General features: G+C 55.3%; 1 protein-coding gene across 1 annotated transcript in view; it reads left to right on the top strand.

The window, feature by feature from the left end:
* Positions 1-18,540, top strand: part of UMODL1 (uromodulin like 1) — a 70,131-nt gene extending 51,591 nt beyond the window's left edge. Inside the window, exons 19-24 of the mRNA XM_078452741.2 lie at positions 3,972-4,117; positions 4,870-5,106; positions 5,309-5,468; positions 7,928-8,012; positions 13,676-13,878; positions 17,273-18,540. Coding sequence (XP_078308867.2) covers positions 3,972-4,117; positions 4,870-5,106; positions 5,309-5,468; positions 7,928-8,012; positions 13,676-13,857 — 810 coding nt within the window. The 3' untranslated portion in view covers positions 13,858-13,878; positions 17,273-18,540. The remainder of the gene's footprint in view (positions 1-3,971; positions 4,118-4,869; positions 5,107-5,308; positions 5,469-7,927; positions 8,013-13,675; positions 13,879-17,272) is intronic.
* The last annotated feature ends 803 nt before the right edge of the window (positions 18,541-19,343 follow it).

Below are 19,343 nucleotides of genomic sequence, written 5' to 3'. Positions count from 1 at the left end.
GGAGGGAGGCAGGGGCTCCAGAGGCTGGTGAGGGACACGGTGGGAGACTTCTCGGGGGAGAGTCTGGGCCAGAGGAGAGATGGGGCACGGGTGGAGACGGCGGTGAGGTGTGGGCCTGCCCGGGGCCAGGCGCTGGGGCTGCGGGGTCAGCGTAGATGTGTTAGGTGGCCGGGCAGCTGTGGGGTCAGTGAGCACTTAGACCTGTGGGGGCCGGGCAGCTGCAGGGTCATCGTGGACACTTGGTGGACCAGGTGCTGGGGCTGCGGGGTCAGTGTGGACCCGTGGGGGCCGGGCAGCTGTGGGGTCAGCGGGCACGTGGATGTGTGGGAGCCCAGGCAGAGCAGCGCCCCTGCACACTAAGCCTGCTTGTGCGTCCACCCTCCCTGGGGTCCTCAGACCCCCTCTGGGTTGAAGGAGCAACCAGGACATTCCGGGGACCGCAGAGCCTTTGTCGGCCCCCCTCCAGCCCTCCAGCCAGCACAGCCTAAACATAACCGTGGGGCTTTACTTCTCGAGGATCCCCGACGGTCGCGTGGAGGTACCCGACAGGGAGACGGGGTAGCAGCTCCTTGGTGCCTGAGCCCCAGAGTCTGTGGGCACGGGCTGGAGGGTGGGCAAGGGCACAGCCGCCCTCAAGGTCTCGGGTCCAAGTTCGCGCACCGCAGGCTTGCAGAACAGGAGGGAACGATGCTGAAAGTAACGTGGTCAGCGCAGCCAGGCAGGCTGTTGGGGCGGAGTCTCCTGCCGATGGGCGGGGCCCCGGGGGCGGGGCTGCGCGGACTCTCCGCCTGCCCTGTTCTGAGCCGGGCAGGCACCTGCTACAGCCGGTCCACTCAGTAGGGCTCGGCCCGTTCAGAGCAGAGGGGATTCATCTCTGATAATCATCCCAGCACTGGAAGCCACAAAAGTTCTTGATGTTTCTTGACGTTTGTCGACAACTAAAATTTCCTCGAGGACTTACTTATACGAGTACAATGGAGTATGTACAGTTAGCCGTCTGCCTCCTGGTTTTGGTTAAGCAGTTTAAGAATTCAAGCCTCTGGTTAAACAATTTTTTTAATGTTTATTTTGAGAGGGAGAGAGAGACAGAGAGACAGAGACAGAGCACGAGCAAGGGAGGGACAGAGAGAGAGGGAGACACAGAATCCCAAGCAGGCTCCAGGCTCTGAGCTGTCAGCACAGAGCCCGATGCAGGGCCCGAACTCGTGAACCGTGAGATCGTGACCTGAGCCGAAGTTGTATGCTTAACTGAGCCCCTCGGGCACCCCAGGAAGTTTAAACTTTATTGAGCTCCTGGGTTTTTGGAAGAAGTTCAATTTAAGGCCTCCCTGCTAAGTTTGATGCACTGTATACAGATCATACAGAGAGGGCCCTGAAGAGACATGAATTGATCTACACCCCAGAAGATTCGGCAGCGTCCAGAATCATCTTCATAAACACTTCTAAAGTTCTTGTAGAGACAGCAGGGGGCTGTCCAGGTTGTCTGTGGCTCTTTTCAAAGCAATTTTGTTAAGTTTATTTATTTTATGTATTTATTATTTTTTTAATGTTTCTTTTCGAGAGAGAGAGACAGAGTATGAGCATGCAAGGGGTAGGGAGAGAGGGAGACACAGGATCTGAAGCAGGCTCCAGGCTCTGAGCTGTCAGCACAGAGCCTGACGCAGGGCTTGAACTCACGGACCTTGAGATCATGAGCTGAGCTGAAGTCAAATGCTTCACTGACTCAGCACTCAGGCGCCCCTATTTATTTATTTTGAGACAGAGAGAGAGTGTAAGGGAGGGACACAGAGGGAGAGAATCGCAAGCAGGCTCCACACTATCAGTGCAGGGCTCAAACCCGGGAACTGTGAGATCATGACTTGACTGAGCCACCCAGGTGCCCCACAAAGTAATTTTCAAAGGCACCTTATGTATGCCATTGGGAGCAGACACTCCGGACTGGGCGCCTGGAGCACAGTCCTTCAGAGACTTGATGTTGCGTCGTTACGACACTTCACGTACTGAAAGAGTTTCTGCTTCTTAGCTGGAAAAAGCCACAGGGCCCACAGGCATCATGTAGATAAATTCTCCACAATACAGAGATAGAGATACGAGCACACCCGGAGACGGGTATTAACGAAAAGTGTTTCAATGCTTCCATTTTGGATATTTCAGGGAAGAACTGAGGCAGGTTTGTTCTCAGAAGCAGAAGCAGGGGCGCCTGGGTGGCTCAGTCGGTTAAGCGTCCGACTTCGGCTCCGGTCACGATCTCGCGGTCCGTGGGTTCAAGCCCCGCGTCGGGCTCTGGGCTGACGGCTCGGAGCCTGGAGCCTGCTTCCGATTCTGTGTCTCCCTCTCTCTCTGCCCCTCCCCCATTCATGCTCTGCCTCTCTCTGTCTCAAAAATAAATAAACATTAAAAAAAAAAAGAGAGAAGCAGAAGCATCACTAGTCTCTACTAAGGAAGGTGAACTCCAAGAATCAGGGTGGTTTTCAAGAACTCTAATTTCACCATTTATATAAAAACCCAGAGAGACCAGTCATTTCCAGTAGGTTCCAACATAAGCTAACGACCCTTTGCTGCAGTCAGCTTACCGGTGTCTGCCCTGCTGTGTTTCATACGTGAAATTACACATGCTGTAGTTTCTTATAAAGCAGCAGGCAAGAAGTCGATGTAGGGGCTGGAGAAGCAAAAGAACATTCAACACGTCTTCCCTGCGGTGACTTTCAGCCCAGGACCATCTGAAAACAGCCACTTCCCCGGTTGGCCACTGGATTCCGTGTCTCCGTCGGATTCATGGGTGCCATTAGTGCTGCTGGGCTCTGAATTTCTATTTTCGCCCCACGCTGCCCTGGAAGCCTTACTGTGGCCCGATGCCCTGTTGTGCGGCTCACAGGGGCTCTGCCCACTGCCCGCGCTGGGTGGATGTGTGCTTGTCTGTTTCACACAGATGCCCTTGTCTCTTGGCTACTTCTAAACGGCTAAGGCCGGTGACTTTAGCGGAAGCCGGACGGCACCCGCCCCTCCGCATCAACCACGAACAACCCGCAGCTGTCCTTGGCTGGCGCCGGGCCCCGTGCTGATGACGACGTAGGAGGTCTCCGTGCGGGGCTGCCGATCTTGGAGAGCCCACCACCGTGCCGATCAAACTCCAAGCCACGAGCCAGCAAAGCGCTGGGGACAAATGTAACTTGGGGCGTCCTGCCAAAGGAAGACTTGGTTCGGCTTCAGTACAACGATGGTGGTTTTCCCAGAAAGATCTGCCCGACTCAGATGCTCCGGCTCTGTTTTGGGCGCTGGAGAAATCCTGGAACTCTCGTGCACCAGGGAAGGTGCATCTCCGTGCACTGGCGCGCTGCCGTCTGGAGGGTCTGTCCTGCCAAACTTCAAAAGACAAGCCACTAGTCTTCACGTTTTGTCCTCGGGCTTCCCTTCCCCGGGCACGAACCCGGTCAGCGTTTTCCCTGGGGGCTCGGGTGGAGAGCGTGCTCACACTCCCGGAGTCCCCGACACGATGACGTTCACTCTCTGGAGCTGGTCCTCTGGCCCCTGGGCTCCCGGTCGTCCCCCCACCCCCACCCCCCACGTGATGGCCCCCGGAGAGGATGCCGGTGGTCTCGTGCAGACTTTAACCAATTGATTTTAGCTCCATTTCTTCAGGGAGCACATCGTGCCCTGATTTTCAGAAACGTGCTTGGGGGTTATTTGGGGGAGGAATCCGATCTATTATTTGGGGTATCGGCTGACCCGGCTTGTCTCTGGTTCTCTTCCAATGAGGAACATGGGCATAGGACGCAGGCTAAACCAGGGGTTGGGACGTCACGCTCTCTTTGGCATTCGACGTTAGGAAGAGATTGTCGGGTTTTCTTGTTTTGGGGACAAGCGTTAGAGAAGAACCAGCCCTCCCCCAGCACTCCCGAGCCACCAGTCTGCAGTCGTGCTGGGGGGCCTGCTGGGGTCCAGGAGCGCACTGACACCCTGTTTGTGTTCAGAACGTGACGAATACGGTGGTGAGGACCACCCTGAGGAACGACCTGTCCCCTGAGGGCATCATCCACCATCTGAAGATCCTGAGCCCCATCCACTGTGCCTTCCAGAACGACCTCCTGACATCGTCAGGCTACACCCCAGAATGGGGGTGAGTGGAGAGGTCTCTCCCCACCCCTCTCCAGCTCACTGTCCGCTCTAGCGCCTTTACTTTGGGTTTCTTTAGGATTTTTTTTAAATGTTTATTTATTTTTGAGAGACAGAGTGTGAGCAGAGAAGGGTCAGAGAGAGAGAGGGAAACACAGCATTCAAAGCAGGCTCCAGGCTCTGAGCTGTCAGCACAGAGCCCAACACGGGACTCGAACTCATGGACTGTGAGGTCATGACCTGAGCCGAAGTCGGATGCCCAAACGACTGAGCCATCCAGGTGCCCCAACTTTGGGTTCCTTTAGGATTTTAGTCACTTGGGGATCCTTTTGTGAGACTGAATATAGAAACGGACAGTGGCCAGGACTTGGTTCGTAACCCCCAGGTCCCCTAATACTTGTCCTCACTTCCAACTTAAGACCAACCAAAGAAAGCCAGATACGCACCCTCGCCAATCCCGTAGGACACTCCAGTCCTGGTGAGCCCACCCACGGCTTCCCCATGACACGCCTGGGGCGCCTGGGGCCTCCCTTTCCCTCTCTGAGGATGCCCCTCCCCTGTCTGTCCTTGAGTCTCCTCCAAACTCAAGTTGGGGGGCGACACACGGCTCCAGCCAGCTCAGAATCGGTAGCCTTGCCTGTTCTCATCTGGGCGGTCTTCCTTTATTTCCATACTTCTTTGGAGTTGCTTTTTGGGGAGCAATGGGAAGCGGTGGGGTCACAGGAGCACACCTCCTGAAACCACTCGCTCTTGCAGGGTCTATACCATCATCGAGGACCTCCATGGTGCTGGCAGTTTTGTCACCGAGATGCGGTTGTTTATTGGGGACTCCCCTATACCTCGAAATTATAGTGTGTCTGCCAGTGATGATGTCAAGATCGAGGTGGGGCTCTATAAACAGAAGAGCAACCTCAAGGTGGTCCTGACCGAGTGCTGGGCGACACCATCCAGCAACGCCAGGGACCCGGTCATGTTTGGCTTCATCAACAACAGGCAGGTGTCGGGTGTGGGCTGCCTCCCAGACACGCACGGATATGGGGGCTGCGTCCCTAGGGGACCGGAGGGTGGCGGTCCTCGCCTCCCATGGGTGATGGCAGACACGGTGTGTGCAGTCAGAGGTACTGCTGGGAAGCTCATCTGGGACGGGGATGGGAGGCCGGCTCCTCACTAATGAGCCACGTTCCTTCCTTCCCAGCTGCCCCATCCCCAACACACACACGAACGTGATCAAGAACGGGGACTCCAGCAAGGCCCAGTTTAAGCTGAAAATCTTCTCCTTCATCAACAACTCCATCGTCTACCTGCACTGCAGGCTTCGTATTTGCATGGACTCCCCTGGAAGCACGTGCAAAATAGTAGGTGTTTTACTTCTCTAACCTTGTGTCTGACTTGTGCCCCTGATCACCCTGAGGAGGGCCACTCTGTTATCTGAAGCCCAGGCTTTGGGCGGCTCTGGGGCCCGACCTCTGGGAGCAGACTCTGCACAAGGTGTGAAATGAGGCGTGGATGGCAGGCAGCCCGTGGGCAGAGGACTCTGCAGCTAGCTGGCTAAGCTACATCCTTCCAGATGTCATACCACATGTTGGCCATCCCATCCCATTCCAATTCCTATCCCATTTCCATTCCTATCCCATTCCATCCCATCCCATCCCCATCCCATCCCATCCCATCCCTATCCCATTGTATCCCATCCCATCCCTGTCCCATCCCATCCCATCCCATCCCCATCCCATCCCTATTCCATCCCATCCCATCCCATCCCCATCCCATCCCATCCCATCCCATCCCATCCCATCCCATCCCCATCCCATCCCCATCCCATCCCATCCCCATCCCATCCCTATTCCATCCCATCCCATCCCATCCCCATCCCATCCCATCCCATCCCATCCCATCCCATCCCTATTCCATCCCATCCCATCCCATCCCAATCCATCCCATCCGTATCCCATCCCATCCCAATCCATCCCATCCCATCCCATCCCATTCCCCATCCCATCCCCATCCAATCCCATCCCATCCCATCCCATCCCATCCCATCCCCCATCCCATCCCCATCCCATCCCATCCCATCCCTATTCCATCCCATCCCATCCCATTCCCCATCCCATCCCCATCCCATCCCATCCCATCCCTATTCCATCCCATCCCCATCCCATCCCATCCCATCCCATCCCTATTCCATCCCATCTCATCCCATCCCATCCCATCCCCCATCCCATCCCCATCCCATCCCATCCCATCCCATCCCATCCCATCCCCCATCCCATCCCCATCCCATCCCATCCCATCCCTATTCCATCCCATCCCATCCCATCCATTCCTGGCCATGATGCAGTGGTGCTTCTCCTCCAGGTGCTTTAATGCATATTCAGGTGTAAAAACTTTGCTTTAATTCAGTATTATTTTTAGTAACACTGAGGGAACACTACTGAATCCCAGCCACTGTGATATTTAATAAGAGGGTTTTTTTTTTTATTTTCATGTGCACGAATTTGGGATAATGAATAATTTTACATTCCCATTTCCGTAGACCTTTGAACGTGAAATATGCTTTGCAGTCCTGAGTTTTGAGAGCCCTTGTTCACAGCACAGACAAGGATGTGAGCTCACTGTCACATGCGGTCTGCTCCCAGGACAGTAGAGAGAACTCTGCTGGCCTTGGGTTCAGGGGCTGTGTGTTTGCCTCATCTCTGGGCGATGGGCTTGTTTCTGTGCTGCTCACAGAACCCCTATAGTCCCCCTCCCCACCCCCAGGTCACCAGCCTCCGAGGATCCACAGGACACGCATAGGAGAAGAAACCCAAGGAACATCAATTTTGTTGATGTCACTTTTTCACACACAGTAGATCTTCCAGAAAAAAGGGTTGAAAGGGACACAGACCCCTGGATGACTGCCAGCTAGGGGCGTGCATGACCCTGCACCAGGCTCCAAGAGCCCCTCAGACATACTAAGAGTATTAATAGCCACAACCACCCCTGTAAGGAGGGGCCGGTTCTCAGATTCTTGATAATATGGCTTCACGCCTTCCTTTCCCAGCTTTCCTAGGAGAGGCATTGACTGCTTTTCTGTGGCCACAGCTGTAGCTGAGACATCAGGAGTGCATTCTCTCACAGCCTGGAGGCGGGGAGCCCAAGATCAGCCTTGGGGCAGGGCTGGCTCCCCCTCAGGCCGCGAGGGAGAGTCATTCCAGGCTCTCCCCTTGGGGTGCAGACCCGGCTTCTCCCTGTGTGTTCATATCTTCCCTGTGCATGTCTGTGTCTGTGTCCAACGTCCCCTTTTCCCAAGGACACAGTCATGTTGGACTAGGTACGCACCCTAATGACCTCACCTTCTCCTCATCTGCAAAGACCCTATTTCCAAATAAGGTCACAGGCACAGGTACCAGGGGCTAGGGGGTCAACATCTTTTAGAGGGGCAGAATGCAGCCCGTAGCAGGTGTATTCTAAGAAGGTTCCACTGTGTCCCTGAACCTTCGTGCGAGGCAGAGGCATTGAAAGGAGCAGGCGGTTGCAGCTGGCCATGGCCATGGAGAACGCCAACATGACTCAGCGCCGACAGAGGGCCTGAGGGGCCGAGGGGCCAGGGCTTGGAGGCGCAGCGGGCTGCTCTCTTGAACCTCGATTCCTCCTGTGATCCAGGCGGTCCAGGCCCCCAGGTCCCTCCCCTGTCTGAGCTCACCCACCCTCGACTTGCTGTCTCCAGCCAGATAGAATGTACGGATCAGGGTACCGCCCCGACGGTCAGGATTTGTCTCCGAACTCAGTAGTTCTGCTCGACTAACTCGAAGTTTCTTTTCTTCCAAAACAACAGAATTGCAATGACGTCAAGTCCCCGAGAAGCAGCGAGGCATCCACCATACACCAGACATCCTGGGGACCCCTCGTCCGGTCTGAAGGTTAGTTGGTGACTTGGTTTGGACAGTCCTGAGTCCCATCTCACCAGCGTGGGAGCCACGACTCCGCCCCTCGGGAGCCAGAGCACCTGGGATGTTTGGCAGCAGACTCGGGATCAGGGGACGTAACAGCTGCTGGCCGCTGAGAGCGACTTCCCCGCTTCCCCGGGTTGCATTGAGTCCATGACCTGCAGAGTGTGGCCGGGAGGGAGGGGCCATTGTCATACCCACGTTGCAGAAGAAAAGGCTGGGGCTTCAGGATGTCAGCGCACCCTTAGATAAAGCAGTACTTCCAGCCATGTGTTTATGTTGGATAAACACACCGAATGGGTTGTTGGGCCACAGGAACTCAGGTGATGCCTAAGCTGTTTATTCTGGGCTTGCCTAACTCGGAAGATGCAAAAATAAAAAAAAATGACATCGCTTTCTCTCTTGGTATAAAACTTCCACAAGCCAGTTACATTCCACGTCATTTCAAAGGCTGCCATCATTTTTCCAGGAAGACGTTTTATTTCCTTTGAGATTGATTTCATTGTTTTTTCAAAAAAAAAAAAAATGGGTTGGGGGAAATGGCGTGCTTTGGGTACGAAGACAGAAATGGCTAGCTGTCCCCTAATATCTGTTTGCCCCTTCATCATAATAGAACCCCACCCCCACCCCCCAACCCACCCCATTTTTAGCTGGCTGCCGGGAATGAAAACCGTAATTCCCAGTCAACCTGGCTGTTGAGAGTGACCCTATGAGTAAGTTCTGGCCAATGAAATGCAAATGGAGGTCAAGTGCCAGCTCCCCAGGGGCTCAGGCCATTGTTTTCCCCTTTCTTCATCATCCCCCTTCTCAGACCCCAGGGGAGGGCCATGGGGACAGGAGCTGGAAGGAGCCCCATTTCCAAGGACACCTTACAACAAGGCAGCCAGGTCAGGCCAGACCTCCGACCTCCAAGTTTTGTGCCAGAGAGACATAAACTTCCATGTTCTTTGTCACTGCTATTTGGCTTTTTCTCCCGTTTGCAGCTAAATGTAATCCTAGTCGATTTTCCTTTTTTGTTGCTTTTTTCCCTACTTGGATGGCCCTCCTTGCCTCTCCATATTTTCCTGCACAAGAACTTCTGGGCTTTGGATGCGGGATGTGAGCCGGGGTCCGAATGCTGATCAGGGCTTAGGAAGAAAGATGAGGGAGTAAGAGAAGGGCCAGCGATTCTCAACTGTTGGTTCTCATCCAAGTATTTGTGAAATTTAAAAGACCCCAGGTTTGGGGGCACATCCTAGGCCTACTAACTCGGAGTTTCTGGAGCTGGGCTCCGGGCTCTGGTGTCTGCACTGGTCATCAGGCAGCTGAAGGGCCCATCCTGGGACCACATGCTTCTCCTACCCCCTCCTCATTTCTTTTTTTTTTTTTTTTTTAATTTTTTTTTAACGTTTATTTATTTTTGAGACAGAGAGAGACAGAGCATGAATGGGGGAGGGTCAGAGAGAGAGGGAGACACAGAATCGGAAGCAGGCTCCAGGCTCTGAGCTGTCAGCACAGGGCCCGACTCGGGGCTCGAACTCACGGACCGTGAGATCATGACCTGAGCCGAAGTCGGACGCTTAACCGACCAAGCCACCCAGGCGCCCCCCCCTCCTCATTTCTTAACCTGCTGAGGAGAACTGGTTGACCAGGAGCCCTAATATGAAAGACAATATGTGTGAATTGCATTCTCATTTATATAAATGGGATTCCTATTTATTCACAGATATTATAGATAATGTCAAAACTACTGGAGTGGAAAAAGCACTGGGCTTGGAGTCAGGAGACCTGAGTTTAAATATGGACTCTCATGCTTCTAGTTGTGTGGTCTTGGGAAAATTCCTGAGTCTTCTGGATCCTATCCATCCAACCATTATTCCTCCATCCATCCACCCGCCTACCCACCCATCCACCCACCCACCATCCATCCATCTATCCACCCATCCATCCACCCATCCATCCATCCATCCACCCATCCATCCTTCCATCCATCCATCCACCCACCATCCATCCATCCACCCACCATCCATCCATCCACCCATCCATCCTTCCATCCATCCATCCATCCATCCATCCACTTACCATCCATCCACCCATCATCCATCCACCCACCCACCATCCATCCATCCATCCACCCACCCACCATCCATCCATCCATCCATCCACTTACCATCCATCCACCCACCATCCATCCATCCATCCATCCGCTTACCATCCATCCACCCGTCATCCATCCATCCATCCATCCACCCACTTATTCATTATTCCATCTATGTGGCAGGCATATATCCCTACTATGTGTCCAGCACTCTCCTTTTTTTCTGCAGCATGGGCATACTCCATTGTGCCTCATTTCCCTCATCTATAAAATGAGAACAGTACTAATTTCTACTTCATGTAGTGCCTTGTCCATAGAAATTACCGGATAAGTGCTAGTTGTTATCATTTGTAGCCAGTAGAGCACCAACTGACAACGATTGCACAGAACACCAAATATAATGAGGGTATAAATTGTCAGGCTCAAAAACAAGGATCATTCCTTTGGTGCATCGTTCTTTCTCATTGTCTTATTAGCTCTTGTGTGCTCCATAATTTTGCCATATAAATGTACAGAAAAGTCATTTAGAAACATGGAATCTCCCAGTTGGTGGAAACTTTGCATTTTAATTGTGTATATGAACAGAAATACTGTTGGGGACTGCAGGGGTGGGATAGACTGGCAGACAAATCTCTTCGGGATTGTCCCCCTCCCACCCTGTGCCCACACTCTGTCCCCTGACTGTGCACCCACACTCTGCCCCCCGCCCCCCCCCCCCCGTGTTAGTTTTCTGGGGCTGGGGCCACAGGACACTAAGTGCCACAGACTGAGCACCTCATGGTTCTGGAGACCAGAAGTTCAAGATCAAGGTGTCAACAGGTCTGGGTCCTGCTAGGGCAGTGAGGGAGAATCTATCTCCGGCTCTCCCAGCTTCTGGCATTTGCTGCTGTGGCTCTCCTTGGCTGGCAGGATCTCGTTACTGGAGCTCTGCCTCTGTCCTCACATGGGGTTCCCCTGGTGCCTCTGTGTCCTCACATGGCCGTCCTACAAGGACATGGGTCCTATTGGGTCAGAGCCTCTCCTGCTTCAGCACCGGTTAGGAGTCCCTCACTGATTACATTTGCAAGGACCATCACGTTCTGTGGTAGTGGGGGTCAGGACCTCAGTATATCTTTCTGGAGGACGCACGTAGCACTGCGCATTGGTGAGATTGAGGAGGAATCCGTGGGCATCGTTCCGGAATGCGTGCTGCCAAGACATCTTATGTTAGCATCGCAATATTCTAATTTCCTTCCGGGAACTCTTCCGTGGCCATTTGCTTCGCGAGATCACTCATTAGTCCTCCCTCGCTAGAGTTGCTTTGTACAGAGAGGGAGAGAAAGTTGACGTGATGTCTGTCGGATGCACAAGTGTCCCGGAAGGAAGGGTCCGGAATCATCATTGGGGCTGCCCGGAAGTGAGGAGCTGGGGGTTCCCTACATGTGCTTAGAGGCTCTCCATCACTTTCCCACAGCAGGGGCTGTGTCCCCGTCACCGAAGCATTGATCACTCAGTGTCTTTGCAAAACGACTGTTTGTGTGGGTTACCCCAAGTGACCGTGGCAACCATCCTGCCCGCGGTGCAAGCTTCTCAAGCCATCCTGGTGAAGGGCCAGTGCTTTATTAAGAGATTGACAGGTGGTCCGACTGTGGGCCCCGCATGCAACTCCCGCCACGTGACCGGTCTCTCCTGGGCAGGTAGACACCCCCTCCCATGGGGAGGGTCATGTCTTGCTCTCCATTTTGTGTAGACTGGTAACCACTGCGGGGCCCCAGCAACCGGTGGACCGTGCTGGCCTGTGGACCCCACCTAGAGCAGCTCTGGGCTGGTGGGTCAGGTGGGAGCGTTCGGCTGCAGGTGACGGAAACCCGGGGAAACAGGCAGCGAGCAAACAGGTTCATTTGTCTCCGGAGGCTGCATCCGGGCTCCGCCCTGGGCTCCACTGTGAGCGGGGTCTACCTCTCTCCTGCTGCAACATCCTCAGTGTGGTCACCCTGCTCGGGCTAGCACCACGGCCCCGCACGGAGGATGGGAGGAGGCCAGGTGCCCCTTATAGCACCCGCAGAGGCCGGGTCTAGGGGCCAGCCCTGCAGCTGTCGGGGAACTGGCCGTCCGGTGTCTGGGCGCCTTGGGAGGTTACGCGGCTCCAGCACGTGCCCCCAGGATCCTCGTCCAGCGCGCCCCTCCCTCTGGAGGATATGACTGCCTCTGTCTCAGGCAGCCAGGAGGGGTCCCCAATGCCACTGTTGGACCACTTTGCATACCTGTGCTATGCCCTGGAGACCCAGAGTGACATCTACCTCGGCAACCACTCAGGAGACAGGCTTTCGGGTGACCCTTGTCACCCAGGTGGACACCCCCAATGCAGGGGGACTGGACGGAGGTGAACGTGGTGCAGGGGTGGCTTTGGGTCCTGCTGCAGGTGCCCTGTCGTGGGTTCCACTCACTCTCGCTGTGCTCCACGCACCCCGACTTCCTCACGGGGGTGAGCAGTTCTCTCCCCTGGGGGTGGGGACGGCTGGTGGCCCCGCACCGATTAGGAGTCCCTCCCCGTCCCCTTCCTTCAGAGCCGGGCACCAGTCTGCTTTCTGCCTCTGGTTTTGCCCCTCCTGGATAGTTCTATAGACAGGGTCATACTGTGTGCCGTCCCTTGTGACTCTCCCCTTTCGCTAGGCATGATGTTTTGAGGTTCCTTCATGTTGAAGCACCCGTTGGGACTTTGCTCCTTTCTATGGCCAGACAATATTCCATTGTGTGGATGGACCACATTTGTTTATCCATTCATCCTTTTTTTTTAATGTTTATTTATTTTTGAGAGAGAGAGAGACAGAGTGTGAGTGGGGGAGGGGCAGAGAGAGAGGGAGACACAGAATTGGAAGCAGGCTCCAGGCTCCGAGCTGTCAGCCCAGAGCCCTACGCGGGGCTCGAACCCACGAACCGCGAGATCATGACCTGAGCCGAAGTCCCACACTTAACCGGCTGAGCCGCCCAGGCGCCCCTATCCACTCATCCTTTGATGAACGCTTGGCTTGTTTCCACCCTTGGGTTGTTGTGAATAATGCCGCTATGAACATGGGTGCCTGAGTATTCGAGTCCCCATTTCCAACTTTTTTGGGTCCGTGCTTTCCTGTGTTTTTACTGGCCCTCGGGGTCCAGGGAAGGCCCGCGCCCCTCTCCAGCGCCCGGCCGGGTCTCCACGCGCAGCCGAGCTCTCAGCCTCCCCGCACCGTGGGCCCTGTCGCTCCCCGGGGGGCTAGGAGTGATCCAGAACGCCGGGCGGGCTGAGCTGTCCTGGCTGACGCCCGCTCTCTCAGGCTTGGGACACCTGCTTTGTCCCCTTCGGAAACCCACACGTACACGGGCCCGTGCGGAGCCTCACAGCACGGTGCTCCGGGTCAGTCAGATCCAGATAACAAGGTCACCGAGCGGCGGACTCCGTGGCGAGCTGGCTCCATCGCCAATCCGTCCTAAGCCCTCCGGCCCACCCTGACCGTGAGGTCGCAGGGCTGGGGCCACAGGTGATGCACGTCCCTCCCGGTCTGGGCGGACCTCACAGCTGTATCCGTCTCGTTCCCTGCAGGTGAGCGTCCAGGCGCGGAGCCGGGCCTGGGAGCCGGTTACCTGGTCCTCATCGTGGTGGCCATCTTCGCCGTGGTGGCCGGGGCGGCTGCCCTTGTCCTCGTGCACTACCAGAGAATGACTGGCAAATACAGCTTCAGAGCCGGGCCGGACGACTTCGGCTACCAGGTGTTCTCTGGGTAGGCGGTCCCGGCGGGCCCGCAGGTGGGTGAACAGCCACGCGCCTCCGATGCGCGCGTCCTACCCTCGCCACTGGCGAGGCGTGTGCTGGGGGCTTTGGAGAACGGCGGGTGGCCGGTGGCACGTTCCGTGCCCCTTAGCGGAAAGCCCCCGAAGCTGCAGGAGGGGAAGCGGGCCATCGGTTGTCCAGGTCAGGTTCTGTCCATTTGCACAAGGGCAGGCCTCGCGGAGCCCCCGGGGGGTGCGGCGAGACGAGCGCCGGCCCCGGTGCCCCTCCGAGGCCAGCCCTGTGCCCCCCGCTCCCAGGTGAGGCCCCGAGCCCCTGGTGCCTTGGTTTCTTCGTTTTTCCTCCTTTGTAGCAGGGCCGGGTGACGGCGGTACCACGCGCACAGAGGGCAGGAAGCTGGTGAGGACAGGCAGACCCCTGGCGGCCTCTGGCACCTTGAGTGCTGAGTGAATCCGCGACTCCTCTCTGTCCCGTGTCCCCACAGCCTTGCCCTCGCCACGAGCTGTGCCTCGTGTCCCGGATGATGTGATGGGCACACGCCTCTGCCTTGCCGTGTCCTCTCCGTGATTTTAAGTACCTGCACCCCCGAGCGTGAAGTGGCTCTTTTGAGCCATGACGGTCACGGGTGCCTGGACCTCCTTCTGGGCCCGAATACAGCTCATCACAGACGGGTGACGCTCGTTCCGGTGGAGCGCCGTTTTCTTAGCGCACGCCTGTAGCGGGGATCGCCCAGGCCTGTGATTTCTGTAAAGGCTTTGAGATTTAGAGAGAAAAAAATCACAGGCCACGTTTGGCAGCTGTCGTTTGCTGCCTCCAAACACGGTCGGACTCCATGTGGTTACAGACGGGACGGTGGCCTGAGATCGGCTCTGGGCCCTGGGGCTGCCCCAAGGCATTCTGGGTACCACCCTTCACCGGCACCCCTTAGCCACACCCCCTACCTGTACTCCTCACCTGCTCCCCTCCCCTGCTCCCCTCCCCTGCACCCTTCCCCTACGCCCCTCCCCTGCGCCCAGTCCCCTGCGTGTCTCTGGCCCCTCTGGCCTGCCAGGGAGCTCCCTCCCCTGACAGGAGTTAAGGACTCGGGAGGTGGCCCCGAACCAGGATTTCAGGTTGTCACTTCACCTCTCCCAGCAGGGGACATTCACTCCTGTCTCGCTCTCTCCCTCACAAACCCCATCACGTGAGAAGAGCCGACTCCGTAGGAATTTCCAGTGGGAAAATGGCAGATTCCCCGGTGGGACTGACTTGCCCAGGGCCACACCGAGTCCCCCGGTGCTGGGGGACGTCCCACAGGGAATCTCAGCTCCCCCTGACCCCCGGCCTCGGTCCTGCCTCGTCACTGGCCTCCCTGCCGGGCACAGTGTGTGATGCCTGGCTTGGGACGGCCGCACCAACACGTCCTCATCGTCCCCCCGCTGGCTGGCCGGGGGATGCTTTTCTGCCCTTTCAGTGCTCGGGGCCCTGATCCTTCCGACAGCAGACAGCTTCCCCCCAGACTCAGTGGGGTTTTCTGTCCGCTCACTCCCCAGACTTGGGCTGCGTTCTCCCCACGCCCTTAGCAACCCCATAGCTCATCAGGGTTTCTTTCTCTCCCCTCTCAAGCAGGCTCTTGGGGAAGGACCCTGTTTCTTACCGATATTAGCAAATACCCAGGAGTGCTGAGCGTGTGGGTGCGTGAGAACCCTTCCTAAACGCTGTAAACAAGTTAACTCCCTCAGGTTCCCGACAACCGCGTGAGGCTGTGTTATTACCACTTACACAGCTGGGGACCCGGGGCAGGCAGGGGAAGGAATGTCCTGGGAATGTAACTAGGAAGGGACAGAGCTGGGATTCGGGGCTGGGGTCCATTCTTTTAGCCGCGGAGCTCCAATGACTTAGACTGGCGTGCACGTGACTGGCAGGTGTTTAGAATGAGGCCCCTTGGCTTTTCCTTTCGTTGGAGACCCGGAGAAGTTGTATTTTAGCAATTATCTAAGAAATCCACAATTCTCTCCGTGGGGCTCCACGGTGCCCAGCAGCGGAGGGAGCAGTGTTGTGGTCCGAAGGAAGAGCCCTCCTGGGGCCCTGAAGCCCCTGGGGATGCAGGTGCTGCCCCCACTGGTCAGGGCTCTCTGCCACCCCGAGGGCCCCAGCATGTGGGTGACTGGCAGTGGTTCAGGTTCAACGACACTGGATTATAACTAAGACTCCTTAGCACGGCACCTTCTAGTCTCTCTCTGGTTTGGGGCCCACGCAGTTTGAGTCATGGAGACCCTTCTGCTTACTGACCCATTGCGTCCTGTCCCCCATCAGGGGACACTGTCGTGTAGACATGCCCCTGTCTCCTCAGGCTCTTCCCCAGCCAAGGCCACCTTCCCCACATTCAGCTCTTTATTCTCTTGAGATAAGACTTTGAACCAACCCAGCAAAGTGTGGTTGATAGGAGCTCCACCCTTGAAATGAGGAAATCGGGCCCAGAGAGCTCAAGTGAACCCTCTGAGTCACACAGCGGAGGCCAGATTAGCACACGTCCCCCGCGGGGCGACGTCCCTTTCCGCGTGACTGCGTCTTCGTGAGAGGAGCTCCAGGAGCTGGTTTGGCAGGGACACTGCAGGGATCACGCCTCTGCTTTGCCGCGGCCCCTTTGCTCCAGGACCTGATAGCAGATGTGTACATTATCTAAGTTCTTGGAACCACTGCAGTTCAGATGGGCAGAGTAAGACCGGGGCCAGCACACGAGGCCAGTCACCTCCCTGGATAGAGTTCCAAGGGAACTTCAGTGAATCTTACTGAATACTTACCACGTGAATCCCAACGAGGATGCCAACGTTTGTCCTGCTCAGTTTCTGAGGACATCTGGTATGTGGGGGCAAGGTGACTCTGGATGTCCTCCCCACCTAAAATGAAAAAACACCGGAGGGAAAATTGGCCTCTCATCCTTTCTTATTCTCCCGTGGCTTCTGTTTCCCAAGTGAAGGACATCTCTGACTGGGTCTCAAGTTCCTGCAAAAATGTGCTCTTTGAAAAACATCAAACAAACCGTCCCCACCAGGCTGGCGCTCGGCGTGGCCCTCGGCACCGGGAGCCCCGAGTCTCAGTGTGTCCTCCGCAGACAGGACAATGGCACAAAGGCCCCGAGGGTGTGGTCGTCCGGCTCAGGTGTCCGGGCCAGGCACACCTATGTGCTGACATTCACCGGAGCCCCATTCACCGGAGACCAGTCCAGCCGCCATGGTCCCCGTTCCTCTGTGCCTTCTGGGAGCCGCTGCCCTTTTATTCGGGCACGATCTCTCACCATCCAGTGAGCGTAGAAGTCCTGTCCTCGGGGTGATGGTCACCCTACACTACCCAGGCTCGGGGGGGTATTCCTGCATGAACCTCTCCTTTCCGGCATGCGCACTGACCCTGGTCACCTCCTTCTCCATGCAGGTGGCTGTGAATCAACCTCGGTTCTTAATCCATGAAGCATCGACGGAAACCTGTTCTGTCCCACATCCAGAGCTTGGATGAGTCCCGGGGGTGCTGAAAACACAGCCTCTGACTGACCCAGGAGACCCGTCGTCTGTGTAGGTCCCAGATAAGCAATGCCCACCAGGCGGATGTAAGAGCTTTTGGAGTAGGAGGTGGGGTGAGGGGTATGCCCCAGGCATGGGGATCTTCAAACGAGCTTGGATCCAGCCTTGCCATCACCCAGATCACCTCCACAGCCCCCAGAGCCCCCAGACTCTTTACCCTCCTAACTGGCTCAAGTGGTCCTTTCTGGTTTTGCTCACCACTGACATCTGTCGCCTGCCACCCATCCCCCCATCCACTCAGCCACGTAGCTACCCACCCATTCAGCCATCCGTTCATCCAACGCTCCATCCAACGCTTCATCCATCACATTCATCCAATGTGAAATATATATATTTCACATTTTCAAAGATATTTGACGGTGCACTTGGAGTTCTTTTAACAATAGGTCAGTCATAAATGCACCACTAATGTTATTTTTAGTGGACATGTATGCTCTTTAACGTCTGCCTTTCCAGGACATTGTTTTTATTTACACAACAGGGACTCAAAAGACACTCCATTAATATGAAAATCTTTATAAGTAGAAATAACATCATATACATACACATACTCACTATTTTATATTTTTTCCAAGTATTTTCACAGCCATTTAAAAATATAATTTTACCCCAGGAGAGGTACTATTTTATCCATTGCACAATGGGAAAGCAGAGAAGAAATGGGTGAGTCATTTTCATATGGCCACAAAATGAATTAATAAGGAACTGGGTGTAGAATCTAAATTTTTATCTTAGGATGTTCTCCATTACACCATACTGATGGATCGTGCTTTTTTACTTTATGTGAAACAAATTGAATTGTATTCGCTAGCTAACACCTGAAAGCATCGCGTTTTTCCTCGATGAACTTAGAATTACAATGTGGTCATGGTCTTTAATTCATGAGATTACTTTTGTTGAATGCAACTAATTGGAGATTAATTTTGCTGAGTGTAACTAACAGCGATTCATATCTGGAGAATGCGAGTGTTTTGATTTAGTGGATATTCTCAAGAGTCGGTAAAGCATTACAATATGTGGCTAACATTCCAACATGTGGCTAAACTGATTTTGCGCAAGTAGAATAAATCGCATGTGACATTGAACTGTGACCGTGCCGTTTGCTCTGTTTGGTTCAGTCGCCTCCCAGGCTTACCCGGCATCACTGAGTCCACGGTGCTGTGCTGGGCACTCTGGGGACACCGGGAACGTGTCTGAGCCCATTTGTTGTGATATTGACTCGGTACCTGTCACTCGCCTGCCTTGAAAAGAGGCAATAAACGTTTCAGTCAATCCAGGTTTCAAGACCCGTGACTGGGTGGCTCACAAGCCTCCCACATGACTATGTTCACTTTACAGCCAAGGAAATGGAGACATCACGTGACCCTCCCGCAGTCAGCTAGGAAGTTGGGTCCTGGCGTTAGACCCAAGCCTGTCTGGTTGAAAGGTCGCCGCTCCTGCTCTGCTCCTGCCGCAGGCTGCGGTGGGACCTGAGCGTGACCGCGAACGTTCTCCCCTTGTCCATCTGATTGTTGCAACAACCCTACGAGTTACGAGTCCCCGGTCCCGTTTTACGGACAAACTGAGGCTAAAATTTTAAACCACCGCTCCAAGCAGCTCACAGTGGAAACCCAGATCTTCTCCCTCCTAGTTCAGGCTCTTTCTGCTGCCCCGGAGAAGACTTAGTTGGTTGACTGGTGAGGCATGGGAGCCTTCGAGGACCTGAGAACTGAGTCCCTCTGAGCCGTGGAGAGAGCACCCAGGAGCTCGGCAAGGTGGGGGGCTTCGATCGGCTCAGGCTCTGGGTCCCTAGCAGTTCTCACATCGAGACACCACCTGCAGCCCCACGTCCTTCCCAGCCCGGGATCCAGGCTGTGATGCCCTCTCTGCGCTCAAGGGTCAGGCGAGGTGAGAACCACCTGTATTTCCTGTGCACCCTCTACCCG

The sequence above is a fragment of the Panthera onca genome, chromosome C2 (genome assembly GCF_046562875.1).
Source record: "Panthera onca isolate mPanOnc1 chromosome C2, mPanOnc1 haplotype 2, whole genome shotgun sequence".
Classification (NCBI taxonomy): domain Eukaryota; kingdom Metazoa; phylum Chordata; class Mammalia; order Carnivora; family Felidae; genus Panthera; species Panthera onca.
Note: the sequence above shows the minus strand (reverse complement) of the source record. Positions and strands in the feature narration are given on the sequence as shown.